At 41.3% G+C, this 17410-nt stretch overlaps 1 protein-coding gene across 2 annotated transcripts in view; it reads left to right on the forward strand.

The window, feature by feature from the left end:
* ogdha (oxoglutarate dehydrogenase a) overlaps positions 1-17410 on the forward strand; it is a 75397-nt gene that overhangs the window by 1426 nt on the left and 56561 nt on the right. For both annotated transcript variants that reach the window (XM_034090982.2, XM_034090980.2), the window contains exon 2: positions 725-1126. In XM_034090982.2, coding sequence (XP_033946873.1) covers positions 887-1126 — 240 coding nt within the window. In that variant the 5' untranslated portion in view covers positions 725-886. The remainder of the gene's footprint in view (positions 1-724; positions 1127-17410) is intronic.

The raw sequence follows: 17410 nt of genomic DNA on the forward strand, positions 1-17410 counted from the left end.
AAGAACATCAGATGCCTGAATTTACAACATGTTTACAGCTTGTCACTGTGTCTCTTCTAATGCACGTCAGACACAGGATTTTCACTTCTGTCCAATAACAATCCCGTAACAGAGAAATGAAAGAACTCCTGACACTGGAATGTCTCCAATCCCATTCCCATGCTATTCTCCAGGCTACCCTGCAAGAAAAGTTCTATTTCACAGTTTCTTGCAGACACCTGAACACTTTGACGAAATGTCCCTTGACTTTAACATTTTGACTAGAGCGGTGTAGGGGGGCATTTCAGGGTCACAGGGTTCAGCCTTCAGAACACAATTAAAATGGCCATTAGAATGATCTCATGAGGCAAATATCAAAAACAAAAGTTATGAAATTGCATTGTTTAATGGCCAAAGTATTTTTACTGGCCTGCGTTGTCACTTCATGAAATACACTGATTTATCTGCTTTGTGTTTTGAAATTAAAATGTTGTTACAACCATGTCAAAAAACCATTGGCATGTCATCAGTATCAGCCAATGAATGTTACTGTTGATATGACAGGCCCATATGTGCACGCCATTTACTTTCACATTTTAGTCAGATTTACATTTTTTCCCCTTCAAGTTCAGAATGTGTGAGTGGAAAGTTCATGTCAGTAATGTTAGTGTCTATGTTGTGGTGTTTGAAATGTAAATATTCAAACCCACTATTTCTCTAACACAGTGTCCCCTCTCTCTCTCAGTGGACAAACGGACTTGTGGACACTTTCTTCCTCCCTGTTTTTCCTGGGACTAACCCCGGTGGAGTGACTTTTTTTGAATCCCGTCGTTGTTCTGAGGTTGAGGACGTCCGGCCCGTCGGCCTGACCACCACCAACGTGTGTGTGATACTTTAAGGACTGCAAATGCATCGTTTAAGGACTTGTGCGGCGCGGTTGCGTCCGCTAACCGCCTCACAGGCGGCGCAGACTGTCGGCCCACAGCGGCCAATCACAGGCCCCTCCAGAGGTGGCACAAGGACGTTTCTGCCAATCAGGTGCTACACGGCACCTGTGGCCTCGGAGCCGTTCCTGAACGGGACGAGCTCCAACTATGTGGAGGAGATGTACTTCGCCTGGATGGAGGACCCCAAGAGTGTCCACAAGGTAAGGAGCAGTCTGGTGGGGTACTTCAAACTGAGATATATAGAGTGGTGCGGGAATGAGTCCTAGAACAGAAATGAGTCGGGGTGTATGACCACTTCTGCTTCCTTCATCTCATGGTTTGACAGAATGGAGCTTGTGCTGTCTGCAGGAACAACCACACATTTTGCCTGTTTCTTAAAGGACAACCAGGCTAATAATAGCTGCTTGAAGCTCAGTCACATGACCGGGCTGTTCTGCTGTACAAAGAGGCCGCTCTTAAAACTCAAAGGAGTTTCATTTAAAGGTCCCATGTCATGGCCATTTCCACTGATCATAATTCCATTGTTGAGCTCTACTAGAATAGATTTATATTGTGCAATTTTCCAAACTCACATTGGTTTCTCAAACAGCATCTCTGTAAACTACGTGTATTCACTGAATTTCACTCTCTGCCTTTAACGGCTCGTTGTAGCTCCAATGGCTCCCCCCCCCCCCCCTCCCTGTGAGCCCAGTGTGCTCCGTGGAGGTGTGATTTCCTTGTTTAGCGACAGCGAAACACAGCCAAACTCACCCTGAGCACACACAAAGTCACAGCCGAAGTAAAAACAGTAAGTGTGGCTTGATATTGAGTAAGAAAAAGGTTGATAGACGCTGTGAGAATGGGTCTGCAGAGAGAATTTCACCGCGATCCCAACTGTCTGTTATCAGCCTGCAGCCAGGGAGGAGAGATCAGCTGAGCTGCATGCACTCTGTGTGTGAGGAAGTCCGTGGATTGGTCAATTTGGACCAATCAGCGGGGGCATAACCTAACGGCTCCGCGGACGTAACGTAACGGCTCCACGGATTGGTCACATTTGGTTCCGGGTACCGCATGACCGTATCGTAGGGCTGAACGATATACCGTGTCATGGCGATAACCGCGGTATGCGCATGCGCGGTATTCACACCGCAGGGACGTGCGGTTTTATTCATAAAAAAAAAAAATGCTAACGCACTTTAGCACAGAATTAAAATAAAGATACCCTTATTACTTATCGAAACTGCACATACAATATATCCGATTAAAGCTGAGACTCCACAGATTATTTAAGTATAGTATCTAAGCGATCCGATCTCGCAACAGGGGAAGCAAACACAGACATCACAACACGTACCTTTTACGGAGCTTTTACGGGAGATCGTCTCACCGTAGCTGTCAATCTGATCAAAAGACGTGTTCAATGGCATTAAAACGAGAAAGAAAAAACGCGGCTGAATCAGTTGATCCATAGGTTGATAATGTATCTGTGGCTTTGAAGCAATTGTTTATAATCCATAATTACTGGCCATTCCTACGTCACAATACCCAGGAAGTAAACAATGGACAGTGACGTATCTCCAAGAGGGGAGGTATTTTCTGTGTTAGAGTTGTACTCGCTACAGGGTGTACTTTGAGGGTTTTGACTCTGCACACCGTTTACATGCATAAAAACCTTCATAATACACAAGGGGACGGGTAGGGTTGGGTATCGTTTGAATTTCCACGATTCCGATTCTACTTTTCGATTCCGGTTCTTAACGGTTCTCAATTCCGATTCTTTGAGGCGCAGGGTAAAAACATGATGCGTGCTTCTTCCACCAAAAAAATTACATTTATTCGAGAAACTTTTAAACAGGTTAGTTTACAGTAATATTCACATTAATCAGTCTGTTTATATTCACTGCTATGTAACTTTAACCTGAGAACCACTGAAGCGACAACAGTGCAACAGTCCAACTTTTAAAGGAACCCCCCCCCCATTTAAAAACCGTTCTTGTTGAGAAAAACAAGCATATCTGCCTTCTCAGGCATACCGGGAAGAAATGTTTGAACATTTTGAAGCAAAATGCTTCAATCTGGTGCACTTTAAGCAGAATGACTAGAGACTAGATCTAGGGGGTACAACTCTAAACACCCATATGAAAAAGATCGGTTTACATTTTAATAATTAAATAAGTATGTGAACATAACCAATAACCCATAGCCAATAACAAATACATGTAACGTATTTTATTTTTGTTGTTCATTCATATTTTATTTTACTATTTTATTTATGCATATTGTTTTATCTCTCCAGTTTAAAACGATATGTCTGGTTTACTGTCCTATAGTTTACATTGTAATGATTTCAAACCTGTTTTATCCCAATAATTATAAAGGAGTGCCTTGGAAATATGTGTTTACATAAATTGTGATCAAATCGTTTGAGACCCACTGAGATAACTTAGGGCAGGGGTGCCCAACCTTTTTTGAACCGAGAGCTGCTTTTAAAGTTGCCAGTCTGCCGAGATCTACCAGTCCAAATAGAGAGGCGTAGCCATTACTGAGAGCCTACTGCCAGGTAAATACACACTACTTGTATAAAACTGACCTTTAATACTCCATAAAATACTGCAGATCCTTTATCTTACCTCTTTCTAATCTACACACATACAAGTATTTAACTGAAGTTACACAGCAGTGTTGTTGATACAGAGTTGGAGTTTATCCACACGTCACTACAGTGGGTAATGTTTTCAAGAAGCATTGAACAGTGCTGCCACATATGACACAGGGACAAAAGAGAAGACCCTGAACCCTTTCTTTGCCATTATATAAAAATAGTGTTGCTACAAAAGTATAAATGAGGCTTACTAATAAGACAACTCAGATCTGAAGCTATGGTCATGGTCCAGAAGTAACAGGAAATAAATGTTGAACTACAATTTAAGACCAAATAAAAATGTTTTGGCCACCATGGTCACACCATGCTGGTAGGGCTGCTCATGTAATCTCTTAAAGATTTTTTGCAAGAAACACCAGCCTGTTTACATGGTCTGGTTTCAGAGATGAGCGCAGGCAGGTGACAAGCCACCTGTACTGAAGACCCTCTCTGAAGAGGAACTTGTGGCAGTGCTGCCACATATGACACAGGGACAAAAGAGAAGACTCTGAACCCTTTCTTTGCCATTATATAAAAATAGTGTTGCTACAAAAGTATAAATGAGACTTACTAATAAGACAACTCAGATCTGAAGCTACTCAGGAATCTGCTGCAAGAGTGCAATAAAAAAGACAAAATTAATAGAATCAAACCCTTTTTTTGTTGCATCATCGTCGAGTATAAAAATAAATGCCTTTTTAAAATAGGATGCAAGCAACACTAGTTTCTTAACCTGAATTGATAATAGACTATAATCAATTTAAGTTTGCATTATTGTACAATAATTATAATGAATAAGTTCAAACAAATTAAAACTTACAGAGCTCTGATTAATAACGGTATCTAACTTGAGTTTTTATTATATCAAAAACCTGTTGAAATGCTGCTGTTATTTTTACTGTCCCCAAAAAGCGCGTCGCAGCCTCCAGGAATGCTTCGTTCACAACTTCGCCGTCTTTGAAAGACTTCATGTGTTTCGCAAGAACGTGACTGACACGATAAGGTGCTCTGGAGCAGCCTTGCTCTTGTTGTTGGGCCTGGTGAAAATGGACTGCTATGCATTTAGCTGTCCTTTCAGGCCCCTCCCCTTTTGGAGCGTAGGGCAGAATTAGGAGGGAATTCCGTCTCGTAGCGTTTGTGCACTGTTTTGAAATGCCGCTCCTAAATTACCCTTCTTCTATAAAGCCACGCTCGCATTGCAGATGAGACAGATGGACTTTGAATTGGAATAGATACAAAAATAATCATCCTCCCACTCGGAGTGAAAATTATATATTTTGGGCTTTTTTGCTTCAGCCATAATTGCGGTCTTGTTTGTGTGCAGACTGTCACTCACTCCTGTTGACACCAGCCACGCCCCCACACATGGGGTCACGGCGGCCAATCACAAAGCTTTGGTGCGTTCAAGTGCATTATTCTGGCACGGGAAGATTCTGTTATAGGACATTAACGATAGAACAGAATATTGTTGTTCTATTTTTAGACACATCTCGCGATCGACTGGGAATCTCCCCGCGATCGACCGGTCGATCACGATCGACTGGTTGGGCACCCCTGACTTAGACTAAAGTGAACTATCTAAACCCTCAGAGTCCTTTACCTCACTGAGCTGTAGTTATCAGCCTCAGTCTGACTGGAGAGGACTCTCCCTCCACATCATTGTAGAAACATCTTCTTCTTCAGTTAGAGCAGCTAGCACCAGGTGCTAATAACAACAGCGCTGGTACCGGTAGGGCTGTGCGATTATGGCGAAAATCATAATCACGATTATTTGGGTCAATAATTGATATCACGATTATTTTGACGATTATTCATTAACCATTTATTGAACTTTAACACAAATAATATTTTACCAATAAACAAGATCAATAAATATGTTGTAGCGCACTTCCAAAACCATACTAAACATATATTAATATGATAAATAAAAATAAATTAGACTAAAATAAATTAAATCAAATATGTTGCAGTGCACTGTCACAACCTACTGAAAACTCCTGAAAACATATTCAACATATTCCACTAAACGTTGAAGGCTGGCCAACCGTCATGGTCCAGAAGTAACAGGAAATAAATGTTGAACTACAATTTAAGACCAAATAAAAATGTTTTGGCCACCATGGTCACACCATGCTGGTAGGGCTGCTCATGTCATCTCTTAAAGATTTTTTGCAAGAAACACCAGCCTGTTTACATGGTCTGGTTTCAGAGATGAGCGCAGGCAGGTGACAAGCCACCTGTACTGAAGACCCTCTCTGAAGAGGAACTTGTGGCAGTGCTGCCACATATGACACAGGAAAAAAAGAAAATACTCTGAACCCTTTCTTTGCCATTATATAAAAATAGTGTTGCAACAAAAGTATAAATGAGACTTACTAATAAGACAACTCAGATCTGAAGCTACTCAGGAATCTGCTGCAAGAGTGCAATAAAAAAGACAAAATTAATAGAATCAAACCCTTTTTTGTTGCATTTTAGTAGATTATAAAAATAACTGCCTTTTTAAAATCGGATGCAAGCAACACTAGTTCCTTAACCTGAATTGATAATAGACTATAATCAATTTAAGTTTGCATTCTTATACCATTTTGTACAATAATTATAATGAATAAGTTCAAACAAACTAAAACTAACAGCTGATTAATAACGGTATCTAACTTGAGTTTTTATTATATCAAAAACCTGTTGAAATGCTACTGTTATTTTTACTGTCCCCCAAAAGTGCGTCGGCAGCCTCCAGGAATGCTTCGTTCACAACTTCGCCGTCTTTGAAAGAATTCATGTGTTTCGCAAGAACTTGACTGACACGATAAGATGCTCTGGAGCAGCCTTGCTCTTGTTGTTGGGCCTGGTGAAAATGGACTGCTGTGCATTTAGCTGTGCTTTCAGGCCCCTCCCCTTTTGGAGCGTAGGGCAGAATTAGGAGGGAATTCCGTCTCGTAGCGTTTGTGCACTGTTTTGAAATGCCGCTCCTAAATTACCCTTCTTCGATAAAGCCACGCTCGCATTGTAAATGAGACAGATGGACTGGAATAGATAAAAAATAATCATCCTCCCACTCGGAGTGAAAATTATATATTTTGAGCTTTTTTGCTTCTGCCATAATTACGGTCTTGTGTGTGTGCGAACTGTGACTCCTGTTGACACGGAGAACGTCAGCAAAATAGTGCCCACTGCCCACCAGCCACGCCCTGACACATGGGGTGAGGCTGGCCAATCACAAAGCTTTGATGCGTTCAAGTGCATTATTCTGGCACAGGAAGATTATGTTACGGGACATTAACGATAAAACAGAATATTGTTGTTCTATTTTTAGACACATCTCGCGATCGACTGGGAATCTCGCCGCGACCCTTCTTTTTAACTAATTGCTGCTCTTGTTCTGACATCTTCGCTCGCGCTGAACACTCACAACACATGTCACTCCCACGTGGCCGGCCGAGTGGGCTTTTAGGGAGGGGCAAAAGCGCACCCAGCAAAATAATCGTATTTTGTCAATTATGCTGTTTTCATAATCGTCGCAAACCATAATCGTAATCGCGATTAAAATACGATTAATTGCACAGCCCTAGGTACCGGTGCACCCTCCCTTTCTCCCTCGCTCACCCCCACGCTCACTCGCACTTTGGCTGTGAGCTGCGGTTGCCAGATAAACCAACATCCCCCATTTTCATCACTTACAGCGCCCATCGTACAGGGCACATGAAAAGTGTAACCGGGATGAAAAAGGTGTTACATTTACTTAATTATGAATGTTGTTACATCAAGGCCGAACATTAGGATGAGCACCAACGGTCAAAACATTTTTTTTTCTCCCAGAGCTGTCAGCGCGGCGCTTCCACAGATCTGGCGCCCTGGGCGAACATCTATAACGCCAGTGCGACGGGCCGGCCCTGGTCTCAGGTTACGCTGTAGGAAGTGTAGGTACAACCAGCGCAATATAGAGGGAAAAAAAATTTCTATTATATGGCTCTGGGTACAACCATAGATATATATATATAAACACGTGTTTATTAGACCCTCCAGAAAAACGCGGGCTAAAATCCTTGATTATGCGATCAAACATGCGGGGTTTTATGTGATTTTATGCGGTGAAATTGCGGGAAGTTGCGAAATATGCGGAAATATGCGGAAAAAATAAATATTGGGCTGTCTTATTTATTTATTCTCTCTCACACACAACCTGCCACTAACGTTAAACCCCTTTACTATTCAATTAAACACATTCAATGTTTATTTATTGTAAAAGCATTTGGGCTATTTTAATCACACTCTTGGGCTATTTTAATCACACTCTCTCTCTCTCTCTGCAGAATAGTTTCCCCCCAGACATCGGGATACTGCTTTGCCCGGTCTTTAGCAGAAATGTTCGTCGGTAAATGAGATGGATTAGATTTTTTCATCTTGGTGAAGAGAAACTCTCGTGTGAGCTCCACACGTTCACTCTACGGTGTTGTTTACCTTCTGTGATGCGCGAGCTGATGACGTCGCGCATCATCAAGACGAGTTCACTTTTTTTTTTCTAAACTTTGTGTGGAAAAATGCGGGGATTATGCGGCCTTTTGATAAATATGCGGCCTTTTGATAAATATGCGGCTTTTTAAAAATATGCGCCATTTTGCTGATTATGCGGTAATTTCTGCGATCGCAGAATCGCGTTTTTCTGGAGGGTCTAGTTTATATATATCCATGGGTACAACGCTACATTTCCCGCCTACATTTGACTTTCTTGAGTTTGTCCTCACAAATGTTGAAGAAACCAAAGGGCCCTTAGAGAACATGTGCCCAAAATGTTAAGCAGTCAGCCAGATTGGAGAATAACAAATAGATCCGTTTCCCATCAGATCATCTCACTTGTTTACAAAAGTGGTGCAAACACTATTACAGTTTAAATTCTATTTAAGGCCGAACAACGGTTATACAATACCTTTACTGTGTGTGTGTGTGTGTGTGTGTGTGTGTGTGTGTGTGTGTGTGTGTGTGTGTGTGTGTGTGTGTGTGTGTGTGTGTGTGTGTGTGTGTGTGTGTGTGTGTGTGTGTGTGTGTGTGTGTGTGTGTGTGTGTGTGTGTGTGTGTGTGTGTGTGTGTGTGTGTGTGTGTGTGTGTGTGTGTGTGTGTGTGTGTGTGTGTGTGTGTGTGTGTGTGTGTGTGTGTGTGTGTGTGTGTGTGTGTGTGTGTGTGTGTGTGTGTGTGTGTGTGTGTGTGTGTGTGTGTGTGTGTGTGTGTGTGTGTGTGTGTGTGTGTGTGTGTGTGTGTGTGTGTGTGTGTGTGTGTGTGTGTGTGTGTGTGTGTGTGTGTGTGTGTGTGTGTGTGTGAAAAAAAAAAAAAGTACTTGTTGTGCATAATGACGGTGGCTGACCGTACGTGTGTGTGTCAGTTATGTAGAGATCAGTCACTGTAACCTTGCTGTTATCAGCTTAGCAGAACTGACCAGTGGTACTGAATTCTTCTAGATGCAGGAGCTTAAAAAAAGAAATCCATCTTTATTATTCCTCGTAGGGAATTTAAGGTGTCACAGCATATACGATGTATACATACTAGTGGTGTAACGGTACACGTACCCGTACCGAACTTATTCGAATATAACGTTAAACGTAAAAAATTGAGAACGTGAACAACTTCTTGGAAGTAATCTCAGGTGCTGCGTCGCAGCATTCAGAGTAATTTGCTCACATTGGGTTCAACGCGTCATAGAGCGAGCAAGTTATTTCATTGGACGAGAGGCTTACTATGAGAGCTGGTCACAGGGATGCGTTCAAATTTAGTCAGTAATTTAAGGAAATGGCGAACGCAGATAAAGTTGAGCTCGAAAATCCTCCAGCATCATTGAAGTCTCCGGTTTGGGAACATTTTGGTTTCGCAGTTACGAACAAGGATGACGGACAAAGACAGGTGGACCGAACCAAAGCTGTTTGTCGGCATTGTTCAACATTGTTCAACATTGGTTACGCGGCTGGCAATACATCAAACTTGCACACTCATTTGAAAAGGCATCACCCGAACGTGAATATCACCGGTACCAAAAGACTGAAGTGCAAACCCAACTCCCACTAGCATGTAAGCCTCCACCACTCGCAGAGAGTTCAGACCGAGCCAAAGCTATTACAAACGGCAAATATCCTTATGTTGCCATGTTAACAAAGCGCTACCTGGCTATATCTGCTACTACCTCTGTCCCTAGCGAGAGGGTGTTCTCCACAGCAGGAGACATTGCTAGTGCCAGCAGATCTGCCCTTTCGGCAAGCAATGTGGACAAGTTCATCTTTCTTTAAACAACATGAAAATACAATGACAAGCAAGTCATTATGTCAAACTGGCTTCTTAGGTACTAGTACAGTACAGTTCAAATACAGATTATTTCAGTTAATCGAAATGCTGCACCTTAATGTTTATTTTACTATATTTTGTATTTATTTGAGTGAATATTCATAGTTTAATAATAATTAAAAACCCAAAACTAATAGTTTGTTTTGTGAGTACTAGTACAGTAAAGTTCAAATACAGATTATTTCAGTTCATCGAAATGCTGCACCTTAATGTTTATTTTATTATATTTTGTATTTATTTGAGTGAATACATTATTCACAGTTTAATAATAATAAAAAATATATATATATATTTTATGTTTTGTGATAATTTTTTCTGCTGTACCGAACCGTGACCTAAAAACCGAGGTACGTACCGAACCGAAATGTTTGTGAACCGTTACACCCCTAATATATACATGTCAATACTGGCTCCCCTCAACCATACTCAGCGCACCTAAAAGCCCTTCACTTAAACAAGAGAGAAATTATTATTATTTAGTATAGTAATGTTTCTCTTAGGATTTTGTAAAACTCTGACCTCCCATACCTAGTAATAATTCTGAAAATGTGATGGTCTGTTTTTATCCAGAACCACAGGTACCGTAGTGGCCAGTAGTCATACTGTAGGGCGTCCCTTCATGTTTGGAGACAAAGTAAACTCACTATCGATACATCCAGGCAATGCAGATTATTCCCTTTTGAGGCTGCGGCCACACGAGGACGAAAACGGCTAAACGCATAGGATTAACGCAATCGCAATCGCAATAGTTATCCGGATAGTGTCTGCCTACACGAGACCGCTCCGTTTAGCTCCAGCCGCTGGAGAAGCTGCAGTACATATGCAGGAGCCTGTACGTGGCGCTGTAACTGCCTCCACAAAAGCAGCGAAGCATTTTTGTCATGGTTGCCCTTCTGTTTATTCTCCGCGGTGGGGGCCGAGGGAACCGGGCAGAGTTTTTCGCCAGTCAACGTGTATTAAAGTTTAAATCTTCCGGACTAAATGATAAAAGTGCCGCTCAAAGGTCTTCTTTGTTATTTATTGAGCTTTAAAACAAATGAATAACGACTCTATATAATATAATAATAAAATACACGGAGTCTCTCTTTTTCCTCCCTCTCTTCGGACAGCGTCAGTGTCTGTCTCATGCAGCAGCTGATCCAGTAATGAGTGACCCGGCCGACAGTAAAAATAAACATTTATAACTAGTTTAGGTAGTTTGAGAGGTAATTAAAATAGCTAAGGGTGATGATCTGACTTGAAGTGTGTGTTTTGCTGCAGCGGGAGGAGCTGCAGGTGAGCAGAGCTGCGTGTCTCCGTCCTGTCAGATTAGACTTCACTCGCGTTTAGGTCCATATCGAGAGAAAGATAAATAATCTGAATTCAGGGTGCAGTTTACTTTGACGCGGGGGTGAGCAGCAGAGGTGGGGAGAGGCGGGGCTATTGCCTCATCATTATCAGGAAATGATCGTATAGGGTGTACACACGGAGCCGTTGGACCCCCCAGAGCGTTGCGTATGCCGTTCTATCCACCTTGGGACCCGTTATCGTTTCCTCAGTCGTTTAGTGCCGTATTCGGTCGTCCTCGTGTGGCCGAACGGTCTATATGGCACTAAACAGTAACGCAAACGACCGTTTTCGTCCTCGTGTGGCCGCAGCCTTTGAGTGCTACATTGTCAACAACAAATTTGTGTTAAAATCTGCCGGAGGAGAATTAGTTATGTCAGCCGCTAGCAGCCGGCTGCCATTGAACATACATTCCGTAAATTAGCATTGTAGCGCATTCAAGCACTCTTCAGTAAACATTCGTATTAGGCATCATGTGTTGATCAGGATTCTGCCCCAAAAACTTGATTAAATAATGTTTATCTTAGCTGGGAAACCTGACCTGTTTAACCTGTATGTAAAGTATCTTTAAGTTAATCTATTGTTTTGTATTAGTTATTCCATCATGGTATCGAGTTTTGGTATTGAGAATAGAGGATTTTCACTGGTTTTGGTATGTTGAGAAAATTCTGCTCGCTTAACAATCGCGGTGCTCTTAGAAGAGGGGGTAAGGTCCAAGTTGGTGGGTCGCACATGATGCAGCATTATTGACATTTGTTTAATTTATATTTTCTTATTGACAATATGCCTGTATCAGGGTTTCCGTTAGCCGGTAATTACCGGTTTTTAGCTGGTAAAATTTATAAAAAACCGGTAAATTCAAAACCTGACGGTCAAAATGTCTGGTAATAATTAGGGAGGCTCCGATAGATCGGCCGCCGGTCATTATCGGCCGATATTCACTCTTAATAGTTTGATCGGTGCTCTCTATAAAGGCCGATCAGGAGAGCTGGATCTGATCGATATGAACATAAACGCGAGTGAAGTTTAACCGGACGCGAGAGAGAGATCAGATCAACTGCTGAGTCAGACCGAGACACGCAGCTCTGCATGATCACCTGAAGCCCCGCCCTCTGTTTAGCGAGCTGCAGGAGCTGCATGAGAAACTGACGTGCTGTCAGGAGAGAGAGAGGGAGGGAGAGGGGAAAGAGAGGATCCGTTTCTCCCGTGTTATTATTCAAAGTTGATGTAAACTTCTGAATAATGTACGTTATCTACTACAAGTAGTTTGTTTGAATGTAATAATTATGATGTTTGTGGAATAATTTATTGAAAAATTAATCTGAATTTTTTCGATCTGTTACGATTATAAACTGAAGCAATATAAAAATGAGTCCCGTGAACTGAGTTTTAAACATCAGCATATCTGCTCATAGTCCGGTAATTACCTGCTAACGGAAACTCTGCTACACAACTCTTATTATTATTGAAATATGACCGGTAAGTTTCAAATTTGTCCGGTAAAATAAATTCTGCCCTGACATTTGACCGGCGAGAAAAAATCCTAGCGGAAACCCTGGCCTGTATATGAGTATACTATTTTGTTCTACATGTTTTTCCTTTTGTGTACCTATAACATACCACACTGTGACACCGACGTTCATACGGAACTGTGAATGTTGAGTTTGTTACACCCCTAGGCTAGTAATATTTCTGAATGTGTAGTGAAGAGAAGGCTTGTATTTGCTGAAGTGGTGGAAGCATGAGGGTTAAATGTGCAGGGTGAGAAGCAGGGCGGAGAGTCTGTGACTCATGAGTCTAGAATGAGTTGATGAACCGCAGAGAAACAGGCGGCATGTTCTTTTTGCCTGCGTACAGATTCTTCCTGGAACTGTTTGTGGCTATAAGAGTTATACTGGAAAATAAGTTTATACAAGCTAGTCTAAAGGCAAAATGTTTATCAGCTGTTAAGAAAGAACATAATGATATTTTTGGATACCATGAGTCTCTTGAAAGTCCTTTCATAGCAGAATTTGTTGTTTAGTGGGAAGTCAAAAGGTTTTGGCCTCAGTATCTCACCAACACTACTTAGTTATGTGTACTTGATTCGTCATTTAATGCTACTTTATACTATTACTTTACTATATCTAAGAGCGAACGAGGTACTGGTAGGTTCTTATTTCCTCAACATGTTTCCACAGATGTTGGTATGAAAGTAATGACATCTTGATCCAAGCCAATGCATACTGTAGGAGCCATGAAATATGTATAGTAATGCGTTTTGTTTTAATATAAGATATTTGTTTGATCACTATTGATTGGTTTGCTTGGGTCACATGGATATGGGCGGCACTCATTATAATCCTGTTCACCTGCGTGAGGTGTGTGTGAGTGGAAGAGAGGGTGACACAGTGCCGTTGTACTTTTTGTTGACAGCAAGATTTATGATTGCTTTGATCATTATTATTACAATGTCTATGTCTGATCACCACGTATTTATCATTAAACTACATTACAATTCAACAGAGTTTTGATCTCAGAAAATACTAAAAAATACTTTTTTAGCGTGTCATACAATATCAAACAGGCCCGGCCTCACCCCCAGTTTCCACCGGGTCCGTCTGCGGCATGTTATGGCTGCGCCGCGTTACGGCTGCGTCCCAGAAGCGGCTCGGCGCAGCACTTCTCTAAAATTAGGATGAATTCTATTTTTGCCGCGGCGCAACCGTAAGGTCGGGCAGGCAGCCCCCCCTCGCAGGAAGTGGAAAGGTGAGCATCCGGGCCAGGCCCATCCCCCACATATACTAATTTAGCAGACCCCCCTCCTTCATCACAACACCTCCACTACGATACGCACGATGGACGACGAGGTTTTCATCATGGAAGTGGAAAAACACACTATTTTATATTAATTAATAATTTATAACAACAATAAACACAATTTAAACGGACACAAAAATAAAACGTTTAACTACGTAGCCTACTTACTTTCTTGTAGAAGTACAAATGTCCAGGATGCCGAATCAATAACAAAACTGCGAGCCTGCACGCATGACGCTACGCTTCTGAAACGCTTCTGAAACGCTTCTGCAACGCGTCCGGTGGGTTATGGCGCTAGAGGAGGTCGGACCAAAACCGCGGCTCAGCCGTGACGCGGCACGGCGCAGAGGAAACTGGGGGTTAGCCTCTCAGCGACTTTGTTTGTTTCCTGCTGTCGCTACACATAATATTATTATAGTTATCTTTTTTGTAACAACTAATTAACTTGAATAATATTTGACCCTTTGTTAATCCGGATGTGAAATTCAGTTTTCCTCTGTTATTGCGTACACACAAACACAACATTACAAATACACACATGCATAGGACCTATCAGTGAAAACAGCAAGCAAATATGTTTTGAAGCAGAATATTTTGTTGGATAAAAATAATTTTTGGATATCAATTCTTTGTATAAAAAGAAAAAGGACTTTACAGAGATGATTGTAAATGTTTGGATCCAACGGTACAGGAACAATCGTATGCAGCCACTGTTGAAATCTAACTATACAAATAAATTGTATCTGAAAATATGCAGAGTTAAACGGAACAAATTCAGCTACACAAGGAGGACAAAAGAAGCTGTGTGAATTAGGGCTGCACGCAGGGGCGGACTGGCCATCTGTAGAATCTGGAGAACCACAGAACGGCCGGTCGTCAAGGGCCGTTGACGGCTGGCCCTTTTAAAAAAAATAGTTTAACGTCATCATTTAAGTTGCGCTGACGGCCGACCGAGGGCGACAGCGGCCGCTAATGCAGTTGTGTGGTTCGTATCTGTCAATAACGCATGAAGAAGAAAAAAGACCGGCCACACGAAGAGAAGGGATTGAGAATTATCCCTTGAACTCAGTGGTGTTTTCTCCTGGGGGCCAAGGGAAGCCAGGCTCCCCCTGAATTTTGGATTGTAGTTATAATTTTAATAAATAAATAAAAACACTTAGTTTAGTTTCGGTAATAGCGCCCCTCTAGATGTTATGGTGAAACAGTAAATTGCACTCTGTTGCGAGAGGAGGCTAGCCGAAATTGGCTTCCCTTGGTGAAAAAAAATTGAGGGATTGACCAATCAGATGAGGCTCACGTCATGCCTCACAATCCAATCAAATCACATCAACTTCAGTTCATACTGTATCACCGCCCTTAAAAAGTAGCAAGCAACTGAAGCAAGTGCAATTATGGAGGGTGGAGATTTGGAGTATTTCATTAAAAATAATTGTACTAAACTTCCGCTACAGGCAGAAGCAACTAAAATGAAATCTGATGACAGGCCAATGATCAAACTGGAGCTGTGTACAGAGAGCAAAAAGGAGAGAATCAGATGTAAAACTTTAAATAATAAACAGCGGGTTTCTAACATTTGACATTTCATGTGGCCGGACTGGGTCAGTTTCCAGGGCTGAATTTTAGTCCCAGTCCACCCCTGGCTGACGATATATCGTTTCGTGACGATAATCGCGATATTCACATCGCGTGGACGTGCGATAAAAAAAATAGAAACATTTTAGGACTTGCGATATTAAGTAGGCAAATTCACTCAAACACGTCATGTTACAATTATTTTGCTGCTTGCTACAAAAGGAAAACTTGCGCGGCTCTCATGTCAGGGGTACTTGAGTGAGTGACATGCAGGCTCTGCATGCACAGCAAACCACCAATCACAATCAAATCTCCAAAGCAAACGGACCCGGTGCTAGTTTCATGTGTTTCTCCAGGGCAGTTCGGCGCTGCTAACCGAGCTAGCTCAGCTTGTTGCTCTGATAACTGAAGATCCAGAAGTCCGTGACTAAAATCCTTCATCCGGTTAAATATAGTTAAAACAATACCAATTGTATAGCATTAAAGTTCAAGAAAGGATGGTTTGCAGGAAAAGAAACTGTCTTTTCTTCAAAAGGTCAAATGTCACTTGTTTTGCATCAATCTTGATACAGGGTACTTATTATATGTTATACTTTGGATTTCTAAAGCTTTTAGTCTACTAACCCATCATCCAAGGTTAGTTTTCACTATAAGTAAAAAATAATATTTAGACGGACACTATAATTTACAGTTACTATGTTCAATCTGAATTTTCTTTAAAATAAAAAAACATCTATTGATTCTGGCTTCTCTACATCCAACTCACAGGTTTATCATTACTTTGAGAAAAAAGATTATTCATTTTCCCCTTTTTAGAAGTCTAGTTATGGTCATTTGTTCTGGAAATGTCATTTTCGAGCCTGAAAAACAGGCTCAGAGCTAAACGGGTTAAATCAGACTTTAGTTCCACCTGGAGTAAATCCACCAGCTACCCTGCAGTATACAAAGTCATTCAAACTAGCTGCAGCTTTGAGAACACTTTCATGATCAATCATTATAATCAAATATCATATATATTATATATTATTCTGCATAATGAGTACTTTTACTTTTTGCTAATTTAAGTATATTTTGATGCTAATACTTGTTTTACTTGCGTAACATTTGCAATGCAGAATCTTTACTAATCAGTGTGAGAAAAAATCTTAGAGTACTTGTCCATGGACAAGTGAGTTTGGCAATTTACATTACATTTCATTAGATTGCATTTAGCTGACGCTTTTATCCAAAGCGACTTACAATAAGTACATTCGACCAGGAAGACACAACCTTGAAGAAAACAGAATCATAAAGTACATCAGGTTTCATAGAGCCAAGTATTTCAACTTTCAAGTGCTACTCAACTGGCTTTAGATAAGCCAGTCCTTTATTAGTATATAAGTGCTCTGTTAGCAGTTCTTTGTTAGTCATTCTATCGCTCGAGGTGGAGTCGAAAGAGATGAGTTTTCAGTCTGCGCCGGAAGGTGTGTAAGCTTTCTTACTTCGATTGACTTGTCCGAATACATTTTTCACTTGTCCAGAATGAACAAAAATTGGGGCCACTGGAATCTTCTTCTTCGTCATCGTATTTTACATTTTCCCACGGTTTTTAAGACACCGCTAACGTAAGTGAGCGGTAAGATTTACTGCATCACACATAGGGTTGGGTATCGGTTTGGATTTTAACGATTCCGGTTCTGCTTTTCGATTCCGGTTATTTTCGGTTCTGGATTCCGGTTCTTTGAGAGGGTCAAAATCAGTCCCATGACAAACTGGGAGAAAAATATATTTATGAAAATATTAAGTCAAATCTGTATTCCTATTTACAAATCACTTCATACTGTTTTTAATTTCTTACGGT

This window comes from Pseudochaenichthys georgianus, chromosome 9 (assembly GCF_902827115.2).
Source record: "Pseudochaenichthys georgianus chromosome 9, fPseGeo1.2, whole genome shotgun sequence".
In the NCBI taxonomy this organism is placed as follows: Eukaryota; Metazoa; Chordata; class Actinopteri; order Perciformes; family Channichthyidae; genus Pseudochaenichthys; species Pseudochaenichthys georgianus.